The sequence below is a fragment of the Gymnoscopelus braueri genome (genome assembly GCF_963280865.1).
Source record: "Gymnoscopelus braueri genome assembly, chromosome: 21".
In the NCBI taxonomy this organism is placed as follows: domain Eukaryota; kingdom Metazoa; phylum Chordata; class Actinopteri; order Myctophiformes; family Myctophidae; genus Gymnoscopelus; species Gymnoscopelus braueri.
In genome coordinates this window covers 22437682-22460526 of record NC_137623.1, presented here as the reverse complement: position 1 = coordinate 22460526, position 22845 = coordinate 22437682, and the positions used below count along the sequence as shown (strand labels likewise).

Here is a 22845-nt window from a genome sequence, read left to right as displayed (position 1 = left end):
CGGACTGTTTAGACGAGTTGCACAGCTCTCAGACCGGTAAGAGGCGTGTCCGCTCAGATTCTGAGCGTAAGTTACATCCCGCGCACAAATACCAGGGCTCTGGCCCAGAAGTTTCCTCGCCCCTCCCTTTTGTATGCGAGAGCTGGCGAAAACTTCTGGGAACTCAGATTAACACTAGTGCATCTGTAAACCACTCTAGTGCATCTGTAGACCACTCTAGTGCCTATCTAGCCCACTCTAGTGCATTTGTAGACCACTCTAGTGCCTCTCTAGCCCACTCTAGTGCCTCTCTAGCCCACTCTAGTGCATTTGTAGACCACTCTAGTGCCTCTCTAGCCCACTCTAGTGCACCTGTAGACCACTCTAGTGCACCTGTAGACCACTCTATTGCATCTGTAGACCACTCTAGTGCATTTGTAGACCACTCTAGTGCCTCTCTAGCCCACTCTAGTGCACCTGTAGACTACTCTATTGCATCTGTAGACCAGTGTATATCAACCCTGGCAAACGTCCCAATTTTGGGCCGGGGCTACTGCTGAGGTGTGCCGCGCCGTTTGAAGAAGGTTTGAAAAAATATCATTTTGGAAAAAAAAAAAAAAGACAATAATAATATATAATAATAATCAGGCATGCAAACAGCCCCGAGGTGAAAAGGGTGACAACATGCTGTTTTTTTTTCGGGTCAGATGTCACACTATTGCCCTATTTGGATTCAAAACGGCTAGTGGAAGCTGAAAAGCTACAAGTTTGCATGTCTGAATAATGCAAAAACAGAAATATTTGTTTGCATTTGCTTTTTTTCTCCCCCATATATTTTCATGATAAAAAAAGTGCGTATCGTATCGTATCGTTTCGTGAAATTAGTCGGCACACCCCTAGTGTGTGTATATAGATATACCGTATATATATATATAATTATATATATATATATATATATATATATATATATATATATATATATACCGTATATCTAGGTGTGCCCTGGGATTTTTTGGCTATGCCAGGTGTGCCTTGGCACAAAAAAGGTTGATATACACTGCTGTAGACCACTCTAGTGCATCTGTAGCCCACTCTAGTGCCTATCTAGCCTACTCTAGTGCATTTGTAGACCACTGGCGTGATCTGTAGACCACTGTAGTGCATCTGTAGACCACTCTAGTGCACCTGTAGACCACTCTAGTGCACCTGTAGACCACTCTAGTGCATCTGTAGCCCACTCTAGTGCATCTGAGGACAACTTGAATGCATCTGTAGCCCACTCTAGTGCATCTGTAGACCACTCTAGTGCATCTATAGACACATCTGTAGACCACTGTAGTGCATGGTTCTTGCCCAACACTGCATGAGATTGGCATAATGTGGAATTTCTGTACAGGGGAGGCTTGTGGGTATACATGTAACCCATTTCAATTAATTTATATCGAGGTGACAGCTCAGGGGACCATTGGAAAATAGTGATGGCCGTTTTTCCCTCGCCAAAATGTTGTTTAACTTTCAATGATTAGGTATTTAGCCCCCTTACCGACAAGGTAGCATGACAAGGTTGGTCCCTTTGGAAACCTGAGGTTTTCTAGAATCAAATGGTATCTCTATCTTTGGTCTACGTCTAAATTTGAGCGTGCCACAGTCTCCGAAAGACAGTCTCGCCGGCGTTTCAGCCAGCAATCCTGCAGGTCTCACAGGGTTAATAAAACATTGAAAAAAACACACTTTGGACCACTTTTTTTTCTTGGGATCATCAAAATCCCTATATTAGAGGTCTCTACTGTAATACATCAAATGCATAGAAATAGTAATCTAAGATCATAGGTAAACCAAGAACCTATCATCATCTAAACAGTATAATATAAAATAATAATAATAATATGTACATTGAAGTCATACACACTATAGGATGGTTAAAGATGGAGTGCAATGATATTTTTCAACCCTAAAACCTGATCATAAGGTATTATTATTATGTAAGGATTTTTTTCAACAAAAAAAAGTGTACAGTAAGTGTTAAAATGTTGTTTTTATGTAGACACACCCACCAGTGTATTAAGTATACCTGGTTCTCACCTTAGCACCTCCTCCACCACCTTAGCACCACCCACCTGTCCTAGTCCCTCCTCCTCCTCATGCCCACACCTGTTGTGTTATGATAATGAGGGGGAGGGTGTGGGCTTTGTGATGTCACTAAAGCGCTGTTTCTCTATTGGCACGTTTGACCCTCAAGGTTTCAGCCTCCAGGAAGAAACTCCAAATAGTCAGAGAAGACATAAAACACCATAAAAACACCACCGGGGGGCTTAATGAAGTTCTATCAACCTCATAGACACATGAAAAACAGAAAAAGTGCAAAAACATGGCACCAGCTCTTTAACAAATGAACCTGGCATCTGTCTACATAACATGTTTACATTACATTTTCATTTTCAATATTTGGGGGGACCTGACACACATTGGTGCAAAAAAGTTCTGTCTGATTAGCAAGTGTCCGGTCCGATTCCCAGCAGGCCGGTACTGTGTGCCTTACCCCTTATGTGCACCTAATTCTTGGAACTTATAGCTACAAGATCTTCAACTGAATACCCTAACATCTATTGGCCATTTTAAGAATTTATATAATAACCGTCCGTGCATTACCTGTATGCAACTGTTTTAACTGATTGCTGTCAACATTATCGTTTTTCTTTGTTGTTCTTACGTTATTTATACGTGTGTATTCTCGACATCATTGTAAATGAGGGTCTCCCTAATGATCTCTCCGAGAATCTTAAATAAAGCTTAAAGGAGCATTTCACCCCTGGAAGAAACTGCAATCACTCAATGGTAATAGTATTTGTAGTAGATAACAGTAGCACAATTTAAAATTTGCACCCTATGGCCAGAAAAATAATGAAATCTGTGTGTTTGACTAGGGTTTGACTGGACTGCTGCATTACTACAATGACCATAATGCTTTGGTGCACTGCACCTCCTTGTGGCAGGGGAGGTTCCATGTGGGTGTGATCTCCAACAATAACATCCAAACAGCATGCCAGTGTTGCCATGTCTGCTTATTATAAGCGGCTTCTTTCTAAAATGTAGTTGATATTTGGGCTCGTTTCCAAATGTTTTGATTCTCAAACATGTTTATGTATTTTTCCACAGACCCCCATCTGAAATTATAATTTGTGCCAGGGAGCCCCTAACAAATATGTGTCAAAAATATTCCACATTTTCCCCTTATATGTTTGTATTTGTATGTTTTGTATGTTCGGTTTGTTTGTTAGTAATGTGCTAGTCTTTTCTTTTTTGTGTATGTTTGTTTTCATGTTCTGAAAAATCCAATAAAAAGTAAATGAAAAAAAAAAAATAATATCCACATTTTGCACTTTTTCCCCCTCAAGATTTTTTTGTAAATAGCAGATCTACAAGCTCACAATGGGTCGCGAAGCGTTGTGAGCTTGTAGATCGGCAATTTTCAAATATATAATATCCCATGTCTAGGTAAAGTGCTCTTGGCCTAGTTATCTTCTTTTGGGCTTGTTTTCATAGACCTGGCTGCTTATTTCTCTCACAATATCTGGCAACACTGGCTGTACCTCGCACACGTTCATCTAGTTACATATATGTCCAAGGATTCGTTAGTGATGTCATATCACTGACACATCCTTGGTATCTTTATGCAGTTCTACTTCCGTGTCGCATAGTATTGACATCACTGTCGAATCCTTGGTATTATGATCCTAGCCTTTCGCAACGGTGTTTGTTTACCAGCGCTGCCACTCCACGCTATATTATTTCATGTCAACATTCAAGTACAACTATCAGAAGATAACTCAGGTAAAGTAATGCCTCACTCTGCAAGGGGGGTTGCCCGCTGGCCGCAGCTAATGGGAGTGGCCGAGTGGGGAAAGAAGGTTGAACAAAGTGTTACGGGGGCTGTCTTTGGAGCTGGTCTGACTGAGACGCGCCGAGACATGTAGTGCGGAAAGGAATGAGACCTAGCTCTCGTGACGTAAATAACGTCACGAAGACGCAAAGATTACGCGAAGATTACTAGATATCTAAAAACACAGATTTTACACAAAAAAAAAAACAGGATCTTGTTTCTTGAGTCCTAAACTTCATTAAAAGACCGAAAACTTCTTCCAGGGGTGAAATGCTCCTTTAAATGAATGAATTATGCCTGAACATTTTAGGTGTTTTTTTTGTGTTTACTTTTTTTTAAAAGCATTTTAAGATAGTGAAAATAGACGATCTACATGGACACGTTGTGAGCTTGTAGATCAGCTATTTTCACTATTTTAAAATGTTTTTATGAATAGTAAAAACTGGCAAAAACGTTTAGGGATAAGGGGTAAACTCCACCACACTACTCCAGTGTGTTTCTGCAGGTAAACTCCACCACACTACTCCAGTGTGTTTCTGCAGGTAAACTCCACCACACTACTCTTTGTGACTGAAAGAATCAAGGTGTCTGTCGGCTCGTATCCCTGGGCCTCCTCCATAATGTTCCTATCTTCATGAACCGCTTCAAGGACTATTTCACTTTAAAACACTTCTGGAGTCATTTAAACGTCTACTCTGGCTTTTTTCCATTTTTTTGTGCAAATATTTGATGTAATTCTGTGTTAAAGATAAAGAAATAAAGAAAATAAATAAGATAAAATAAATGAAAAAAGTAATTGAAAATACATGGCCCCCTCAAACATTGGAAGGACAATATCAGTCACCTGAACCAAGGTTGTGTGTTTTCAATGAGTCTACCATGGTTACAATGGAGTTTGAAGTAGACAACGTGTCACATTGAGATGTGTTGTGACTTACAGAAAGAGAGCATACTGGGCTCTGCCAGAGCCCTCACTGACGTCATGATCTGACAACGGGGAAGTCCCTACGCTAGCCAGATTCCAAACCCGAAAATCTCGGCCACTCGCTCACTCCCACTCGGTCACTCCGACTCCAAACCGGATGTGCTAAATTCCAATTACTCAGTTGCTTCTTGGAGGAGGCGAGTGGAGTCGAGTGGAGGAGCCGAGGAGGCTCTCTACTTCTGCATTTAGCGAGTGTACATCAAGTGTAGGCTCGACCACTCTCCACAGCTCCTCCGCGGCAGACTTCCGCATCACGTGTAGACGTTTTTTTTGTTTTTCCCCTTCTCCCGTGACGTATACATGGTCCTCCTCCACATGTGGCCACACAAACAATGCTTGAAACCCGAAACCATGCCCCGAAAACACCGGCTGCCCCCCCCTCGCCCCCGCCGATCACTCGTTGCCCATCTCACACACACACACACACACACACACACACACACACACACACACCCACACACAGTGTAAATTAACTGAAAAGACGCAACAAGCCACTGGCTTTATTGCTTTGTATGATATAAAGTATAATACAATTATATACATTGTAATATATTGTGCACACTTATACTGTCTCAAAAGCTGATAGTTAATTTCTCTCCGTGCATGCCTCATCTCAATGCAGTGCATGGACTACTATAAATTACTGTGACAAAGATTATGTTTAAAATAATGTATTGTATTTATATATAGACTGAATATAGGGTGACTATATTCTGAATTCCCCAAAAAGAGGACACTTTACGCTATTTAACTATAGCCGTACTCATTCAATTCTGAACCGATTCTTACATTTTAAAATTCTGTATTTGCTGTGAAGGGTCTTCTTTCATGTCTATCAGTCATGATTTATTTCGCTGTCAAACAATATCAAGCAAAATCACAAAATCGTCTGAGTTTTTTTCTTTTTTCTTCGTCCCAGAAGTGGGGAGGATATCACCCAAACTCTCAAAACCCCGGACATTTGAAGGATTTTATAAACCCCCCCCCCCAGACAGCCCCCCAAAAGAATATATGTCCGGGTAAAAGAGGACGTATGGCCACCCTGCATGAATGATGTAATTCAGAGTCAGACATACTCTGTAATATACGGTGGCTGTTATACGCAGCAGTGCCGTGCGGGACTGCTGCGGGGGGTGGGGGGTCTGGGGACTGTACGAGCAAAAAGAGGGACGGGTCAGGATTTAATTCATAAATGTAAGTTTGCTCATCCTGGCGCTTCGTTCACTATTTCAGGAATAAATGGCTTTGCACAAAATGTTAACTACTAGAAGTTCTGCCCGCTACGCGGGCAGAATTCTAGTACCCCCCCCTAACCCCCCCAAAGAAAATTTTGTTTGGGGGTACAAAATCATGGGATAACAAAAAAAAAAAAAAATACCCAGAGGGTTCGGCCCCCCCCCCCTTAGGGGTCCCTGGAGACCCTGGGGTCTCCAGGCCGTGACCTACAGTCACGGCGAAGGAAAACTGTAAAGCCACAGCCACACATGCAAGATGTTGCACATGAACTCTGCAGCCGCACTGAGGCGCTCCAACACAAACACGCTGACATTAAGCTGCACACAACAAACATCAGCAGCACACACAACATTCACCACAATGCCAAACAAATTACGTCCGCGCAAAAATAAGCGAGGGCTCGCTTATTTTGGGGTTCAAAAATCGTGGGAAAAAATTTCCCCCAAAAAAGTTTGTATATTTTTTAAAATAATCTTACTCCCAGGGGGTCCGCGGACCCCCTGGGAGTCTTGGGGACCCCCACGAAACATCGCGGACCCCCGTGACACATCGCGGACCCCATCGGCTGTTTTTTGTTTTTCATGAAGAAATGTCCCCCAAAAAAGTGTTTTAATTTTTTTAAATAATTTTCCGCGGACCCCCTGGGAGTCTTGGGACCCCCGCGAGACATCGCGGACCCCCGTGAAACATCGCGGACCCCATCGGCTGTTTTTTTTTTTCATGAAGATATTTCCCCCAAAAAAGTTTTTATTATTTTTTAAATAATTTTACTTCTAGGGACCCTGGGAGTCTTGGGACCCCCGCGAAACATCGCGGACCCCCGTGAAACATCGCGGACCCCATCGGCTGTTATTTTTTTTTCATGAAGGTGGTTGCTTGTTTCTGGCGCACATCTGGCAACACTGACCTGTGTGCTTGTCACCCCAAACGTGGCAACCCAGATGCCTACGGCGTTGTGTGGGGACATTACAAAAGCAGCTGCGTGGTGTTGGGTTTCACTCCACACACAGTTTTTTTTCCTTCCCTTTCAGCCAGTTTCCCCTCCCTTTCCCCTCCCTTTCCCCTCCCTTTCAGCCAGTTTCCCAATTGTATAGATAGATAAAGATAACAATGTGGCCATCCACATTGATGAATTGTCTATTCTATTCTGTATTATTCTATACCTGCATATTATTCTATGCATGTATATTTTCATCCACGGCTCTGGTCCAGCTGTGTGAGACGTCATAAGTGATCGCGGAATTTGCCGTCGCTTTGAAATGACGCGCTAAGTGCAGTCCGATCCTTTGAGGCCAGCTGGTCGGCCACTCGTCCTCGCAAATAATCCTCGGCTCCTCGCAGGGGCGGGGCTTAGGCGCGAGTGGAGGAAGCGAGGAGAGTGAGCGAGTGACCGAACTTTGGGGAATGGAATCTGGCTACAGACTTCAAGTGAGCAAGCTTTTAAGTCTGTAGGGGCAGACATTATTGGAACTGAGAGAGAGAGAGAGAGAGAGAGAGAGAGAGAGAGAGAGAGAGAGAGAGAGAGAGAGAGAGAGAGAGAGAGAGAGAGAGAGAGAGACTCTTGTCTCACAGGTTTTCATGGCTAATTCAACACAAGAGGAAAACTACTGTGTCATGTTTAGGCAGGATGAATAGTTTTACTGATGAATCACAGTGAACTAGTCTGTCTCTTTAAACACACTCCTCCTCCTCCAACACACACACACACACACACACACACACACACACACACACACACACACACACACACACACACACACACACACACACACACACACACACACACACACACACACACACACAAATAAGAACCTCCCTCATGTCATGTGATTTCTGGGAATGTGAAACCTAACTAAACTCTGTTCATCAGACAGTCGGCTGTAAAATGGCAAAACAAGCAGTTGTGGATCAGGATCAGTTCTGCTGTTCTATCTGTCTGGATCTACTGAAGGATCCAGTGACTGTTCCCTGTGGACACAACTACTGCAGCAGGTGTATTGAGGGATACTGGAGTCAGGATGATCAAAGAGGGACATTGAGCTGTCCACAGTGCAGAGAGACTTTCATCCCAAGACCTGTTCTGAAGAAAAACACCATGTTGGCTGACATGGTGGATATACTGAAGAAGACAGGACTCCAAGATGTCCCTCCTGATCACTGCTATGCTGGACCTGGAGATGTGGCTTGTGATTCCTGCACTGGGAGTAAACTGAAAGCTGTGAAGACTTGTCTTCAGTGTCTGGTCTCTTACTGTGACACTCACCTCCAGCCTCACTATCAATCTCCTGCCTTTAAGAAACACAAGCTGGTCAAAGCCTCCAGTGAGCTTCAGGAGAACATCTGCTCTCGTCACGACGAGGTGAGGAAGCTTTTCTGTCGTACTGATCAGCAGTGTATCTGTTCTCTGTGCTCCGTGGAAGAACACAAAGGTCACAATATTGTCTCAGCTGCAGCAGAAATGACTGAGAGACTGAAAGAGCTTGATACGAGTCAACAGAACATAAAGCAAAGAATCCAGGAGAGAGAGAAAGATGTGAAGGTGCTTCACAAGGAGCTGAAGTCCATCAATCACTGTGCTGATAGAGCAGTGGAGCTGATCAGAGACCAGCAGAAACGTGAAGTGAGTCGTGCTGAAGAACTGAGGAAGCGTGTGGAGCAGGAGGTTACTGAACTGAGGAGGAGACATACTGAGCTGGAGCAGATCTCACACGTAGAGGATCATGTCCATTTTCTACACAGTTACACCTCCCTCTCAAGGATCAGTGAATCTACACACCCAGTCAGCAGCAATGTCCGTCCTCTGAGATACTTTGAAGATGTGACCGTGGCTGTGTCAAAGATGAGGGACAAACTAGAGGACATTCTTAAAGAGGAAGGGACAAACGTCTCAAATAAAGTAAATAGAGTGGATGTTTTACTGTCACCAGCAGAACCCAAGACCAGAGCTGAGTTCTTACAATATTCATGTCCGATCACACTGGATCCAAACACAGCACATCAACACCTGTCTCTGTCTAAAGAATACAGAAAAGTAACATTGATGGACAGAGAACGATTATATCCTCATCCCATTGTAGAATTTCAGGTTCTGAGTAGAAAGGGTCTGACTGGACGCTGTTACTGGGAAGTAGAGCGGAGTGGAGAGAATGTTAGGATAGCAGTCTCATATAAAGTTTATAATAATGATACTTTCGGATACAATAATAAATCTTGGTCCTTATGGTGTCAGACAGGATGTTATGTTTTTACACACAGAGGCATTGATTCTAAAATCCCAGGTCCTGTGTCCTCCAGAGTAGGAGTGTATCTGGATCACAGTGCAGGTACTCTGTCCTTCTACAGAGTCTCTGACACCATGACTCTCCTCCACAGAGTCCACACCACATTCACCCAACCCCTCTATGCTGGATTTAATGTCTGGGGTATTGGACACACTGCTGAGTTGTGCGACCTCAAGTAAATCAGACTTTGACAAAAAGGACATTGGCACATATATGTTTTTTTTAAGTTAGGGGTGTACAATGGTTGGTCCACAAAATTACTTTTCTTTAAGTGAACTTCCATGTGACCACACCGCCCACTTCACACTGGGTGTGATTTATTTTTACTGTTTATATCAACTTTTAAGTATTTTTACTATTTTTTCAACTTTTAAGTATTTTTACTCATTTTGAGTACTTTTAAGTATTTTTACTCAATTTAAGTACTCTGAAGTATTTTTACTCAAGGTATTTACTTTTAAATATTTGTACTCACTTTATTTACTTTTAATAATTTTTACTCACATTGTAGATCGGTCGTTTTAGTGTGTGTGTGTGTGTGTGTGTGCGCGTGTGTGTGTGTGTGTGTGTGTGTGTGTGTGTGTGTGTGTGTGTGTGTGTGTGTGTGTGTGTGTGTGTGTGTGTGTGTTACGTTCCACGTAGTTTGGTTTTGTTGTCTGGGATTCCTGTGTATTCCTTCCCTTGTCTGTCTCTCCTTCCCTCTGTCACTCACTACAGGTCTCATCAGCTGTCAATCATCCTGTTACCTGGCCCCACCCTCATCCAATCACCACCATCTGCTGTCTATAAAATGCTGGGTTCCACCTCAGCTCATTCTCTCACCAACATCTCACCTATTTGCATCCACACTCTCAGAGCTAACTTTAGCAACTCCATAACTGTTCTACATTTAACTTGCTTTGTGTATGCTGCTGCCTTGGGACAGGAAAGACAGAGGTCTCTATACATATCCATCACGTAGGTAGAACATTGTTAAGCACACTAGGTAAGGGGTGTTTGCCACCTATGTATTTTTGCACTGATAGAGTAGTTAGGTAGGCAGGCTTTTGTTTTCACTATACTACTGAGTTAGTTAGTTAGTCTGTCTTTTGTTTCCCTAGCTGCTTTGTTTGTTATTTTGGCAACACCCAAGTCCCCTGGTAGTGGCTTACTTTTCTTTTGGTTAATCCTATGCCCTGTGCATTATGTTTATGTAAGTATTGTAAATATTATTATTCTGCTTGAAGAGTAAAAGCACCCAGCACCTTTTGCTCAAACCATTGTTTCGCCTCCATTATTTGCACACCTTTGCTCAACAACCTGTTTTCCATCCTGTGTTACAAACCTAGACCCGTGTGTGTGTGTGTGTGTGTGTGTGTGTGTGTGTGTGTGTGTGTGTGTGTGTGTGTGTGTGTGTGTGTGTGTGTGTGTGTGTGTGTGTGTGTGTGTGTGTGTGTGTGTGTGTGTGTGTGTGTGTGTGTGTGTGTGTGTGTGTGTGTGTGTGTGTGTGTGTGTGTGTGTGTGTGTGTGTGCGTCTTTAAAGTTGTACAATGCAGAATCACAAATAATGATTTTTAGCAACCTCTGCTGGTCACTACCGTCACTGCATACAATTTCCGTAGTCCTCGATTACCCAGAATTCCATTCGTTTTCACCGGAAGCCGGAAGCGTTTCAAAAAGCGATCTTTTAATTGTTTTATACTATCTACGGATCGTTTCTCTTAACCAGTGGAGCATTAGTTACCATGAGCTGTGCTTTCTTTTTCTGTTCTTTTTCGATCTTCCAATCCTACATTCTCTTAAAATCAGCGTGAGGTTCCTTTTTGTTATTAGCGCGATGGTTCCTGGCCAAACAGGAAACCGTTGCGGTAGTTCCTGGCCGACGTCATGACGTCGGCCAGGAACGTCATTTTCCCGGGAAAGTCCCCCCAGTCCACGTTCAATAGAAAATATATAAATAAAAGGCTTCCGGGGGTGAAATTCATGGAGTGGGTGTTGTGAAACTTTTGCCACTCACAAAAGATATACAATTTAACTTTAGTTTTGTTGAAAACGTTACCTAGTATGCCTTTAAGTGGCGTATGTGTTGCAAAGGTCCGCCTCGCAGGATTGCATGTTCTGTGTGTGTGTGTGTGTGTGTCAGGGCCGGACTTACCGTTGGGCTAGGGTGGGCTGCAGCCCACGGGCCTCCAACTGGGGGGGCCACCGATTTTTTTTTTAACCAAAAAAAAAACGTAATGCCAAAAACCAAAAACTGAAAAAAAAAAGAACCCAATCCGCCCAGAACCGCGAAAAAAACGAACCCAATCCGCCCAGAACCGCAAAAAAAAACGTGCGCGTGCGCGAAGGGGGGGCCTCGAAAATTACTCTAGCCCACGGGCCTCAACTCCTATAAATCCGGCCCTGTGTGTGTGAAAGAAAGAAAGAGGGGAAATAATAGGCCACTGTTACATAGGGGGTTGACCGTTGACAACACGTGACGTCATTGCAGATTATCAACAGAAACAACACAGCCGTATGGAGATGTCGCATCTCCATACGGAGATGCCGTATGGAGTGTAACTACAGCCATAAGCTGGAAAAATCTAGTCAAACGGTTTGAGGTTTGTCCGAAAGTGTCTTTCCAGGTTTTCTTTCTTCACTTCTTCTTCTTCTTTCATGTATCGTCACATGGCCTACTCAGTGTCGTGCAGCCATGAGCTCGTCTCTACTCCTATGTCGAAGAGGCCGGCTTCTACGGGTAGTCTCATCTCATGCACGTGCATGTTATGCCCAAAAGTGAGAACTTTCAACTGTCTGTCCCTTTGATAGGCTTTTAAATTGGTTAACCGTTCAAAACTCTTAGGGCTTTTCTAATAATCATGATTTACATTTTTAACTAATATATGGGCATCTGCCCTCCAAAAAGTCATTCAATTATAATTATACTTGTATCATAGCAAAAAAAGATCTGAAATACACAACTCCATCTACTAGTCTGGTTCCTTATGCTTTGATTTAAAATGTTGTTGGACTTTTTTGAAGATTTGCAAAACTATACATTTTTGGAAAGGTTATTGTCTAAGGAATCAGAAAATCATGTGTATATGGCGGCCATATTGGCAATTACAAAATGGCCACCCTAAAATGTACGTTTTTTAATATCTCTGCCTCTAAATAAGCTGGAACATTGATTTTAACTCCTAAACCTACATTTTCAGTGTCGAGGAATCCAATGCTGGTAATTATAAAGCTACAAAACTTTACAACATTAACCCTTAGATGCATGACTGAGTCCAAAATGACCAGATGTGGTTGTTTTCTTGCAATATCTTTGTAATAAAAAAATCTTTTATCCATTCATATTCCAGCTGTTCCTAAAAACATGTTTCACTTGCTCATTAAAATTAAAGAAAATGTTAACTTACCACTGATACTTTTAAAGACATTTTAGTTTTTGTATTATTGCTACTCTAAGCTTCCATAATTGTGTCCAAAATGATCAAACTGTGGCTGATGTTTATTGCGGAAATTATTACAAAGACATGCACATCCCAATCCTACTAGGATGGGTGCTGAATCAAAAAGTGTAGCCTACACTTAGTGTATACTTGAGAGAAGATCCACACACCAAGTAGTTCCCGTTGCAAGCATTTTATTTGCAATGACTGTACAAAAGGCCAGTAATCATTGCCCTCGGACTGTATTTGTTAATTATTTTACGTTGTGGCATGTTCAGGCATTCCAGACCCCCACGCGAGGGTGCCGGACAGAACGGTAATGATCCTTCCGCAGGTTCACCTACGGAAACCTTGTTACAACTTTTACTTCCTCTAGATAGTCAAGTTCGGGCGTCTTCCGAGCGCTCCGCCGGGGCCGTGACCGACTCCGGCGGGGCCCGTCCGAGGACCTCACTAAGCCATCTGATCGGTAGTAGCGACGGGCGGTGTGTACAAAGGGCAGGGACTTAATCAACGAGAGCTGGTGACTCGCGCTTACTGGGAATTCCTCGTTCATGGGGAATAATTTCAATCCCCAATCCCCATCACGAGCGGGGCTCAGCGGGTTACCCGCGCCTCTCGGCGAAGGGTAGACGCACGCTGATCCACTCAGTGTGGCGCGCGTGCAGCCCCGGACATCTAAGGGCTCGCGAGTCGGCATCGTTTTTGGTCGGAACTACGACGGTATCTGATCGTCTTCGTTCTTGATTAATGAAAACATTCTTGGCAAATGCTTTGAACACTCTATTTTTTCAAAGTAAACGCTCCGGACCCCAAGCAGGACACTCAGCTAAGAGCATCGGGGGGGCGCCGGAAGGCAGGGACAGGGACGGACGGTGGCTCGACTGGCGTCGGACCGTCAGCTCGATCCCGAGATCCAACTAGGAGCTTTTTAACTGCAGCAACTTTAAGATACGCTATTGGAGCTGGAATTACCGCGGCTGCTGGCACCAGACTTGCCCTCCAATGGCTCCTCGTCAAAGGATTTAAAGTCCACTCATTCCAATTACAAGGCCTCCAAAGAGTCCTGGATTGCTATTTTTCGTCACCACCTCACCGTGCCGGGAATGGGTAATTTGCGCGCCTGCTGCCTTCCTTGGATGTGGTAGCCGTTTCTCAGGCTCCCTCTCCGGAATCGAACCCTGATTCCCCGTTACCCGTGGTCACCATGGTAAGCATGTAGCGTATCATCGAAAGTTGATGAGGGCAGACACTCGAATGACACGTCGCCGCCACGGAGGGCGGGCGATCAGCCCGAGTTTATCCAGAGTCACCAAAGCGGACGACGCGGCGCCCGAGAGCGCCGCACCGCGAGGGTTTTGGATCTGATAAATGCACACATCGCTGAAGGTCAGCGCCCGTTTGCATGTATTAGCTCTAGAATTACCACAGTTATCCAAGTAACTGAGGAGCGATCAAAGGAACCATAACTGATTTAATGAGCCTTTCGCAGTTTCACTGTACAAGCCGTTTGTACTTAGACATGCATGGCTTAATCTTTGAGACAAGCATATGCTACTGGCCGGATCAACCAGGTAGGCCTCCTGGCTCCGGTGCGCACTGCGACGGTCGCCACATCCTCCTTTGCCCTCTACCCAGGTCGACGGGATGTTACGGGGGATCGGCGCCCATGGCCCGTTTCGCAGCTGTTTGGTCGGTCGCCGGAGTACGCGACACATGCAGGGTTTGAGAAACGAGTCTCCGGAGCGCGGCTTCGCGCCCCCGCGGCAAACAGATCTCCTCGTCGAGCCCCGTGATGGGGCTCGAGGCGAGGCCGTGGCAGGGCAACTAGGGCAGAGGGGGCGTCTCGGTCTCGCTAGGCCGGGGTCGGCCGCGGAGGAGTGCGGAGGACAGGCCGGGGCCTCTCCGCACGTGGTCCCTCCGCGCCTGGTCGGGTCGATGAAGCAGAAGTGACAGAAGGAATGCTGTCAACACTGGAGTCCTTTGTATGTGCAGCTTACTCACCCAAGGGTATCAACATCAAGACAATCCCTGAACTGCGATGGCATCTGTTCTGCAAACACAGGGCAGAAAGTGACAAGCTCCCTCCAACACCTGAAGCTCTGAAGCAGCACATCTTGAGAGTCCATGTCCAAACAAGGGCATGGGCACAATCAGCCATTGCTCTGCAGGATCCACAGCTGGATCCCCTGCAAAATGGGTACTTCAAACACTTGGATGGCATGCTGAAACCAACGACCACAGAGGTCCTCCCAGCTCCGAAGGCCATCCTTGAGATGGTTCAATGCAAGTGTAAATCTGACTGTTCTTCTGGCAGATGTTCCTGCAAAGCTAAGGACTTAGCCTGTACTGAAATGTGTCAGTGCAGCAGCCAGTGCCAGAACGATGACGATTCCCAAGCTGTGATGCACGAAAGTGATGATGATGATGATGATGATTATGATGATGCATAGAGACTGTCTATGATTACACATGTCATGATCTTTAATATGGTTACACAAACATCCAAAGTTCACAGTTAAAATAAATAAAAAGAACAGTTCAGTCAGACAACTCTTAGATTGGATTAGAATATATATTTATTAGCAAGCTTGAGCATGGAATAGAAAGCATGAGGAAGCATGGTTTGGCGTCAGGCCTCTGAATCCATTCATTCCCTGTAAGGATAACATTTTAATGAATGTTACATGCCAAATAGCATTTACAGGGAATGAATTAAACCCCCATGGGGATCTAGAAACAGAGCCTACAGGTGGATGCCGGGGAGGCGGGTGGGATGACTTTCATGGGCAGCAGCAGGTAAGCAGCGAGCAGCGGTAGCAGATCTCAGCAAGCAGCAGCAGCAGCAGTAACGACGCACGTCGGCTCAGCAAGACAGGGCAGCCAGAGTGAGCAGGTAACAGCACAGTACCTATAACCACCCGATCAGGAGGAAAGAGCATGTGACCTAGTCACCTGATCGGTTGCCCCAATCCCTTGAGTTGCCTGGCCTGAACTAGCTCCATAAACTGCGCCTCATTTAGTATCTGACTGACTGCCTGGGCTGTGCTGTTTTTTAACCCATATGGTGGATTATATCAATGGGATGATACAAAAAAATGAAATAATAACTTGCACCATTGGATTCCTTGAACCTGACAATGTAGGTTTAGCAGTTAAAATCAATGTTCCAGCTTATTTAGAGGCAGAGATATTAAAAAACGTACATTTTAGGGTGGCCATGTTGTAATTGCCAATATGGCCACCATATACACATCTGGGCAAATGGAAACATTGATTTTCTGATTCCTTAGACAATAACCTTTCCAAAAATGTATAGTTTTGCAAATCTTCAAAAAATAATCCAACAAAAGTACATAGTGAACCAGACTATACAGGTTTTAAAGAGCTTTGATTGATCTGTAGAGTGTTTGATGCAGAGCTCAATAATCAACAACATATGCAATACAATACAATACAATACAATACAATACAATACAATACAATACAATACATATCTATTTAAACTGCCTCAAATTCTACTGTTTCTCCACATGGTGTCATTGAGGTAGGTGCAGTGCTGTAAATGTTTTATTGTTTAGCCATGAAGACTACTGGCTGGAGAAATGCAGTTGGCAGCTGTTTTCTTTAGGGCTTTTATTTGTTTGTCTTCTGTCAAAGCCCAGTGATAGCTTTATTGGCAAAGAGAATCAAATGTGATTGACTCTGATTGAGTGCATGTTGATATTCTGATACTATTTGGATTACTCTTGCACAGATGAGTTTTGCTTGTGAAATTGCATGCAGCTGCTGAGCAGTTGCTGCACGGCAAAGGGCAACTAAATCCTTTTGTAATGCATTTGACACAACAATTCACGGTCTAGTAATACTGTCTTAACTGACGAACAGTTAAATTACTACATTGATCATCCGTGTCTGTCATCCTGCCGTCATCACACTACAGCCCAAGACTATCAAAGTGCGGGTGGACCTTTTTACTCGCATACGGCTTTGCGCATACCCATAATGCAGTTCGGGATATCCAAAATGACGGTATCTGCGAAACGACTTATATTGTCTCTTGCCGCAGCCACCTGCATGTCCTCTCTCACACTCTTACCATTACGCTTTAACGCTAGTTACGATACCAATTCTTAACACTAACAATACTACACCAGGGGTCATCAACATGTCCATAAATTGGACAAACATGTCCATGGCAAGACTTGAACATGTCCGTGCCACATTTTGTATTTATGTATTTATTTATGTACATAAATCTATCCTAAATATTCACAATATTATTTTTTTATAATTAGTTTGAATGATTTTGGTGACTCGTACAGTGTCGGGATGGCATGCTCATTAATATGTTGCAGGAGATGTGTTGTGTTGGTACCGGTACATGATTGCATCAGGTGAGGATACAAGACAAGACAGACAGCAAGAAGTAATGTTTACTAATAGCTGCCTTATTTCTTTCATTGTTCCACTGGCATACCTTACACCACCCAAGCATGGTCTAAGACTTTCTCATCAACATCGAATACTTGTTCACCTAACGGAAACCACAACTCTTGAAACTAACAAATGAGTGGGCCAGTGTGAATTAAAACAGGATTGACCCTGGCAGCATATCAAAGGTACATGTGTGTTACCTTTTTATTAAGCTACTACTACTTTTTCAACCACATCTAATGTGACAAGACATCAGTTGAATGAGTTTGGGAACAGACCCTATGAGACAAAAGACATAGTTATAACACATTATTATTGATAGGAACATGAATTACAACTATGCAGTAAGTGAAGAAAGGGAACTTGGAAAGACACTTTCTGACAAAACATAAATCATTTGACTAGACCTTTCCAGCAGACAGAGAACTGAGAAAAAAGAACTGAAATCTCAGCCATATGTATTTGTGTACCATACATGGAACTGGATAGAGCTCTCTCCTCATTATTCTACCGTCAGTATTTGTCTCATCAGCAAGAACTGCACAGTGATGGTGAAGAAAGAGAACTTTAGAAAGACACTTGCGGACAAACCACATGTCATTTTACTAGACATTTACAGCAGACAGAGAACTGTGAAAAATAAATAAACGAAGGAACTGAAATTTCAAACATTGCCATATAAAAATATCAAGTCAAGTGCAATCATCAGTATGTTAATCATAAATCATGTTTTATTATTGTTTGATGTGCATTACACTTTTTTCATAATTTTACATATTAGACTATTGACTTACTCTCTTTGCATTATTTGAATTAGGGGTCTATAATAAGATGAAAAGGTAGTGGCTAAATAGATCTCAGAGTGTAGCCTACCTACTGATCGCAAATTAATATATTTTAAACAACACCCACACATAATGGTGACTGGGTTCAACTGAAACTAAGCTGCCGCCTGGCACATCAACAATGGGAGGGAGTGGCACTCTGTCTGTCCCTGGATAACCTTTGTAAGGCAGGTTTCACAATATATTGAGTGATGTGTGACTGGTATAGGCCTACTGTATATCTCATAGAGTAATTTATTATGGTATATCTGGGAATTGGGAATCTTTTCCTGGTTTTAAAGGCTGCATTAGCCTACTCTAAAGTGGCATATACATACATATACATACATATACATATATACATACATATACATATACTTACATACATTGTACATTTGCTATTTTCACTATTTGAAATAGGGATGTAAGTGGTTCATTCATAAATTAGTTTTCCCTTTATTTATTTATTCATTCATTGAATCTTGACAGTAGTATTCATTCATCAACGTATCAGCATAACACACCAATGTAAATGTCGAATAACAAAATAGAAAAGCAACCAATTAAAAAGCCTTTATTGGATTGGCTAATGCATGGCAAGAAAGGATCTACACATTGCGGCACATAGCTTTCATCAGGGTGACTAAACTTTAGTAGGAAACAGTCTCTATGGTGGTGAACAGGAGCTTACCCAGATTTCTTAGTTGGTATGTGGCTTAATTCTTCCACTGTCAGGAGAGGATAATCACGGCTACTCTGTTCAAAATCTATTCTTAATAATTTTATTATGTGCAAAGCTGTTGCAAGCAATTTTTTTTAAGGTAATTTATTTATTTAAAATGTAACTAGAGGATGCAGCATCTTGTTTTCGAGGGGCTCCTATTGTGCTTAATTTAAAATTAAGGAGAATAAATTCAAAAAGACAGGAAAAAGTAACCCGACACCCATCCATGTCCTAAAATATTCTATTCTGTATCCATTAACTTAGATTACCAGTTATAAAGCAGGAATAAATTGTAACCATACTCAAATGTCAGTTTCATATCAGTTGTTCCTGGTTCACTTGGTTCTCCTCTCAAGTTCTTCTCTCTTGCTGCGGTTGTACCCTGGTTACAACATGAAGACAAATGTATTAGACTGATATATAAATCATATTAATATAATTCATACAAGTATGTTTGTTTTAATTGATCACAATACTAATTTTATCAACTGTCTTTTTTGAGACAGGAGAGAGAGATTGTGTCATACGTTCCATAATTCTACAATGATTCTTAATTGTAAGCCAAATTAAGCCTCAATAGAAACTCTCTCAATGATCCAGGCCTCATACATGATGACCAGTGGTGGAAGAAGTACTCAGATTTGTTACTTACTGTAGGTAAAAGTAACAATACCACAGTAGAGATAATCCTGTATTCAACATTTTATTTGAGTAAAAATACATACAGTATGTAGTGGCATCAAAAGTACCAAAAGTAATCAAAACGATAAGTTGCAAAAAAAAAGTACCAAAAGTACTCATACACACATTTTTGAAGATATGTAAAAGTTTGGCGAAATGATATGGAAAATAGCAAAGCTTGTGGAACTGCTGTTTTATAGAATTGGGGTTTTGTATTAATAAGAATTTACAAAGTTAATAGTAACTAAAGTTTTCAAATATTTGTAGTCGGGTAAGGTGTTGAAGAATCAAGTAAACTAAAAGATTCTCAAAATGTATCTTAAGTAGAGTATTTGCGTAAATTGTTGTTGTTACTGATGTTGACCTACCACACATGGTTCCTATATAGTAGGCACAGGGCAGCAGGAGAAGATTCATCGCTCTGGAGAGAACCAACAGGAGCCAGCTCATACCACAGTCACTGTCACTGCTGTTAATGCTGTCACTGCTGTTGCTGCTGGTGCTGCTGTTGCTGCTCACACTGCTGTCACAGTTGCAGACACAGTCACCAAGGTCATTAAGAGAATGATCTGTTCATAAGGGATGGATAATGACACATGGTACAGTACTTGTATTTCTGCTGCAACCCGACTGGTTCTCAAACTTATTTCATTTCAAGGACCCCCATAACTCTCAGAGTTACAGACCTGTAAGGGTCCATTTAGAACCCCTTGAAAGAACCCAGAGGGTCCAGGGACGCTCTGGAGAACCAGTGATCTAGTCATTTCTTTCTCTTGCAAATGTGTTACACAGTATTTGTGAATAAACAGCACATACCTGTATGGCAAATATAACATTATTATTGTTATTACTATTATTATTATTATTATTATTATTAGTAGTAGTAGTACTGAAAACCAAGTAATTTCATTAGAAACCTCTGTCAAATGTAACAAATGTAAAGATGTCCACTCTTTTGGATACCACCTCAGAATATAGGTGGTATTGTCTCGTACCAGGTTTAGAGTTACTATTTGTATTGTAATGACCATATCTTAATGGGAATACAGAATGAGTTAAAGAATATAAACACTGTTATAGACTTGTTGTCTTGTTTACAACCACAAATTAATTAGTCTATTAGTTATTTCTGGGACTCATTCCACAAACACACAAGCACAATAACACATGGGATATCTCAGTCCGGCCCTCAAAGCCCTCAAAGAAAAACAAAATGACCCCCAATAATCTTAAAAGGCAGCATTATGTCAATGGTTTTGAGGGAACTCGACTCCAGTTAATTATTAGTAATTAATACCATTTAAGTACATAGATCCATATTCCATCCGTATGTACTCAAATGTTAAATGTTTTTAATGTAACAGTGAAACAGGCAGCCATGGATCCATATTAATAACATAATGCAATATGTTTGATAATGTGAGTGATACTCACATTAAAGCTGTAAAAAAAGGGTAAAAAAAGTTGACCATAATAGTAAAGTTGTCAATCGTGTCTAGTCTACTGTCTATCAAATGTATGCATTTATAACATAATTCAGCACTACAGTATGTGTTGCAGGTTTCAATTCAATTGTCCAATGTGTGGCCCTTCACTCACTTTATCGAAGTCAGTATGGCCCCCTTGAAAGAAATGCTGCCCACCCCTGCCTTAGTTGGTGGTGGAGGCACCGGTGGTTCCCAGCTGGCGACCCTGCAGCCTAGCAGCACCGTCGGAGGTGCAACAGGCAGCAGCAATGCCCAGCAGGAATACCCACCTGTGCTTAAACCTCAAATTACACTTCTGCACAGAGCACCCAATTGTAAATAGTAATGAATAAATAAAAGTAAGCGTAGCACAATACAGTACTTACTCAATGAAATCCTTGTGGCGATGTTGCCATATTTGTAGAATGGTTCAACTTTTTCCTCCGCTAACAAAAGCTCCTTGGCTCCACAGTAATAGAGACCAAGGTCAGAATCAGTTACCTTCTCTATCAGAAGATCATAGGATTGACTAGATTGGTTATACTTGAAATTAGAAGGGGAATTTTGTTCATTAATTTCAAGAGTAGGTTGGTTTTTATGAGAGCAGTTCCTGAACCACACTATGTCAGCTCCATGTGATTTTCTGCAATCACAGTAGAGAGTGATGTTGTCTCCTGGTCTGACTGTCAACTCCACTTCTAATCCAGAGACCTGACTGATGTAAATGACACCTGGAACATGAAAACAATAAGAAATTAGATACACTTTATCATATAGTTCCACAAAGTTTAACACAGATAAAGAAGATGCAACCCATTCAAAATAATACACTAAAAAAAGAACAACCTAATAATGATAATACTTTACTTTATAATAATGATAATCATTCATATCAAAACACAATAGAAAATACTTAAAGGTTACCTAGAAGAGCTAAAATCAGATGCAGCTTTGCCATGTCTGATGGTGGAATGAAGTTGACAGTGACAAGTTCTTTGACACTGATGTCAAATATGTTAAGCAAATAGACTTCTACTAAATGATAAACAAAATGTGATTGGTTAGCTGAGTGAAATGTTTTCATGTTGTGGTTCTTTTCTGTGACACCTGAGCTGTATGACGCTTTGCCACATTTTGCGGTCAGTGTTTTAACATGCAATGAAACAAACAAAAACTGTCCTTCCCTCAGTCCGGACTCCTAACTCAATACCACATGTTCCATTGTACATAGAAATTTGGGCCAACTGGACCTATTGCTCCAGAGCCTGAACCAAAAAGACCCCACATATAGAGATACAAGAGCAATAAGTGTCACATGAAAGGTTCATTCAAGAAAGCTCATTTGTTTTTATTTTGTTGCTATTTTGTTAAGCGACTTTGAGTACTCAGAAAAGCGCTATATAAACTGTATGTGTTATTATTATTATTATTATTATTATTATTAAAGTCAGAATGGCCCTATGGGGTTCAGTCTCAACAATCACTTACTCATGAAACATTTACTTCTGCTGCCCTTTCTGACCTTTTTGGGAATGAGATCTATACTCAGCCGTTTTTCAAGACTGATGAGATCTACATTCACCAGACATGGAAATCACCGCTTTTACATTTTATTTGCAAATACAAAAGTCAGTAGCTTTATATGAACATTAAAGGCAATAAATGAAAGATAAATTATTCATGGGACATATAAAATCCTGATCGGGTTTCATGAAACGTATACCTGGTTGAGATTTCAGTTCCTTCAGATTCCAGTCTTCGGCTGGAAAAATCTAGTCAAATGGTTTGAGGTTTGTCCGAAAGTGTCTTTCCAAGTTCCCTTTCTTCACTTCTTCTTCTTCTTTCATGTATCGTCACATGGCCAGCTCAGTGTCGTGCAGACATGAGCTCGTCTCTGGTCTTACGTCGAAGTGGCCGGCTTCTAAGGGTGGTC

At 42.1% G+C, this 22845-nt stretch overlaps 2 protein-coding genes across 2 annotated transcripts; one reads left to right on the top strand and one right to left on the bottom strand.

Annotated features, from left to right (window-relative positions):
* Positions 1 to 7965: 7965 nt before the first annotated feature.
* LOC308077609 (E3 ubiquitin/ISG15 ligase TRIM25-like) lies at positions 7966 to 10527 on the top strand (the record flags this gene model as incomplete). The annotated part of the gene is made up of 1 exon (XM_080418356.1): positions 7966 to 10527. One exon carries the CDS (start codon positions 7966 to 7968, stop codon positions 9538 to 9540), a length of 1575 nt encoding a protein of 524 aa, XP_080274482.1. The 3' UTR covers positions 9541 to 10527.
* Positions 10528 to 18049: 7522 nt separating this feature from the next.
* On the bottom strand, positions 18050 to 21886 carry LOC308076799 (uncharacterized protein). The gene is made up of 4 exons (XM_080417281.1): positions 21837 to 21886; positions 21299 to 21643; positions 19815 to 20015; positions 18050 to 19147 (listed from the first exon to the last, which is right to left on the bottom strand). Exons 1-4 carry the CDS (start codon positions 21868 to 21870, stop codon positions 19101 to 19103), a joined length of 627 nt encoding a protein of 208 aa, XP_080273407.1. The 5' UTR covers positions 21871 to 21886; the 3' UTR covers positions 18050 to 19100.
* Positions 21887 to 22845: the final 959 nt, after the last annotated feature.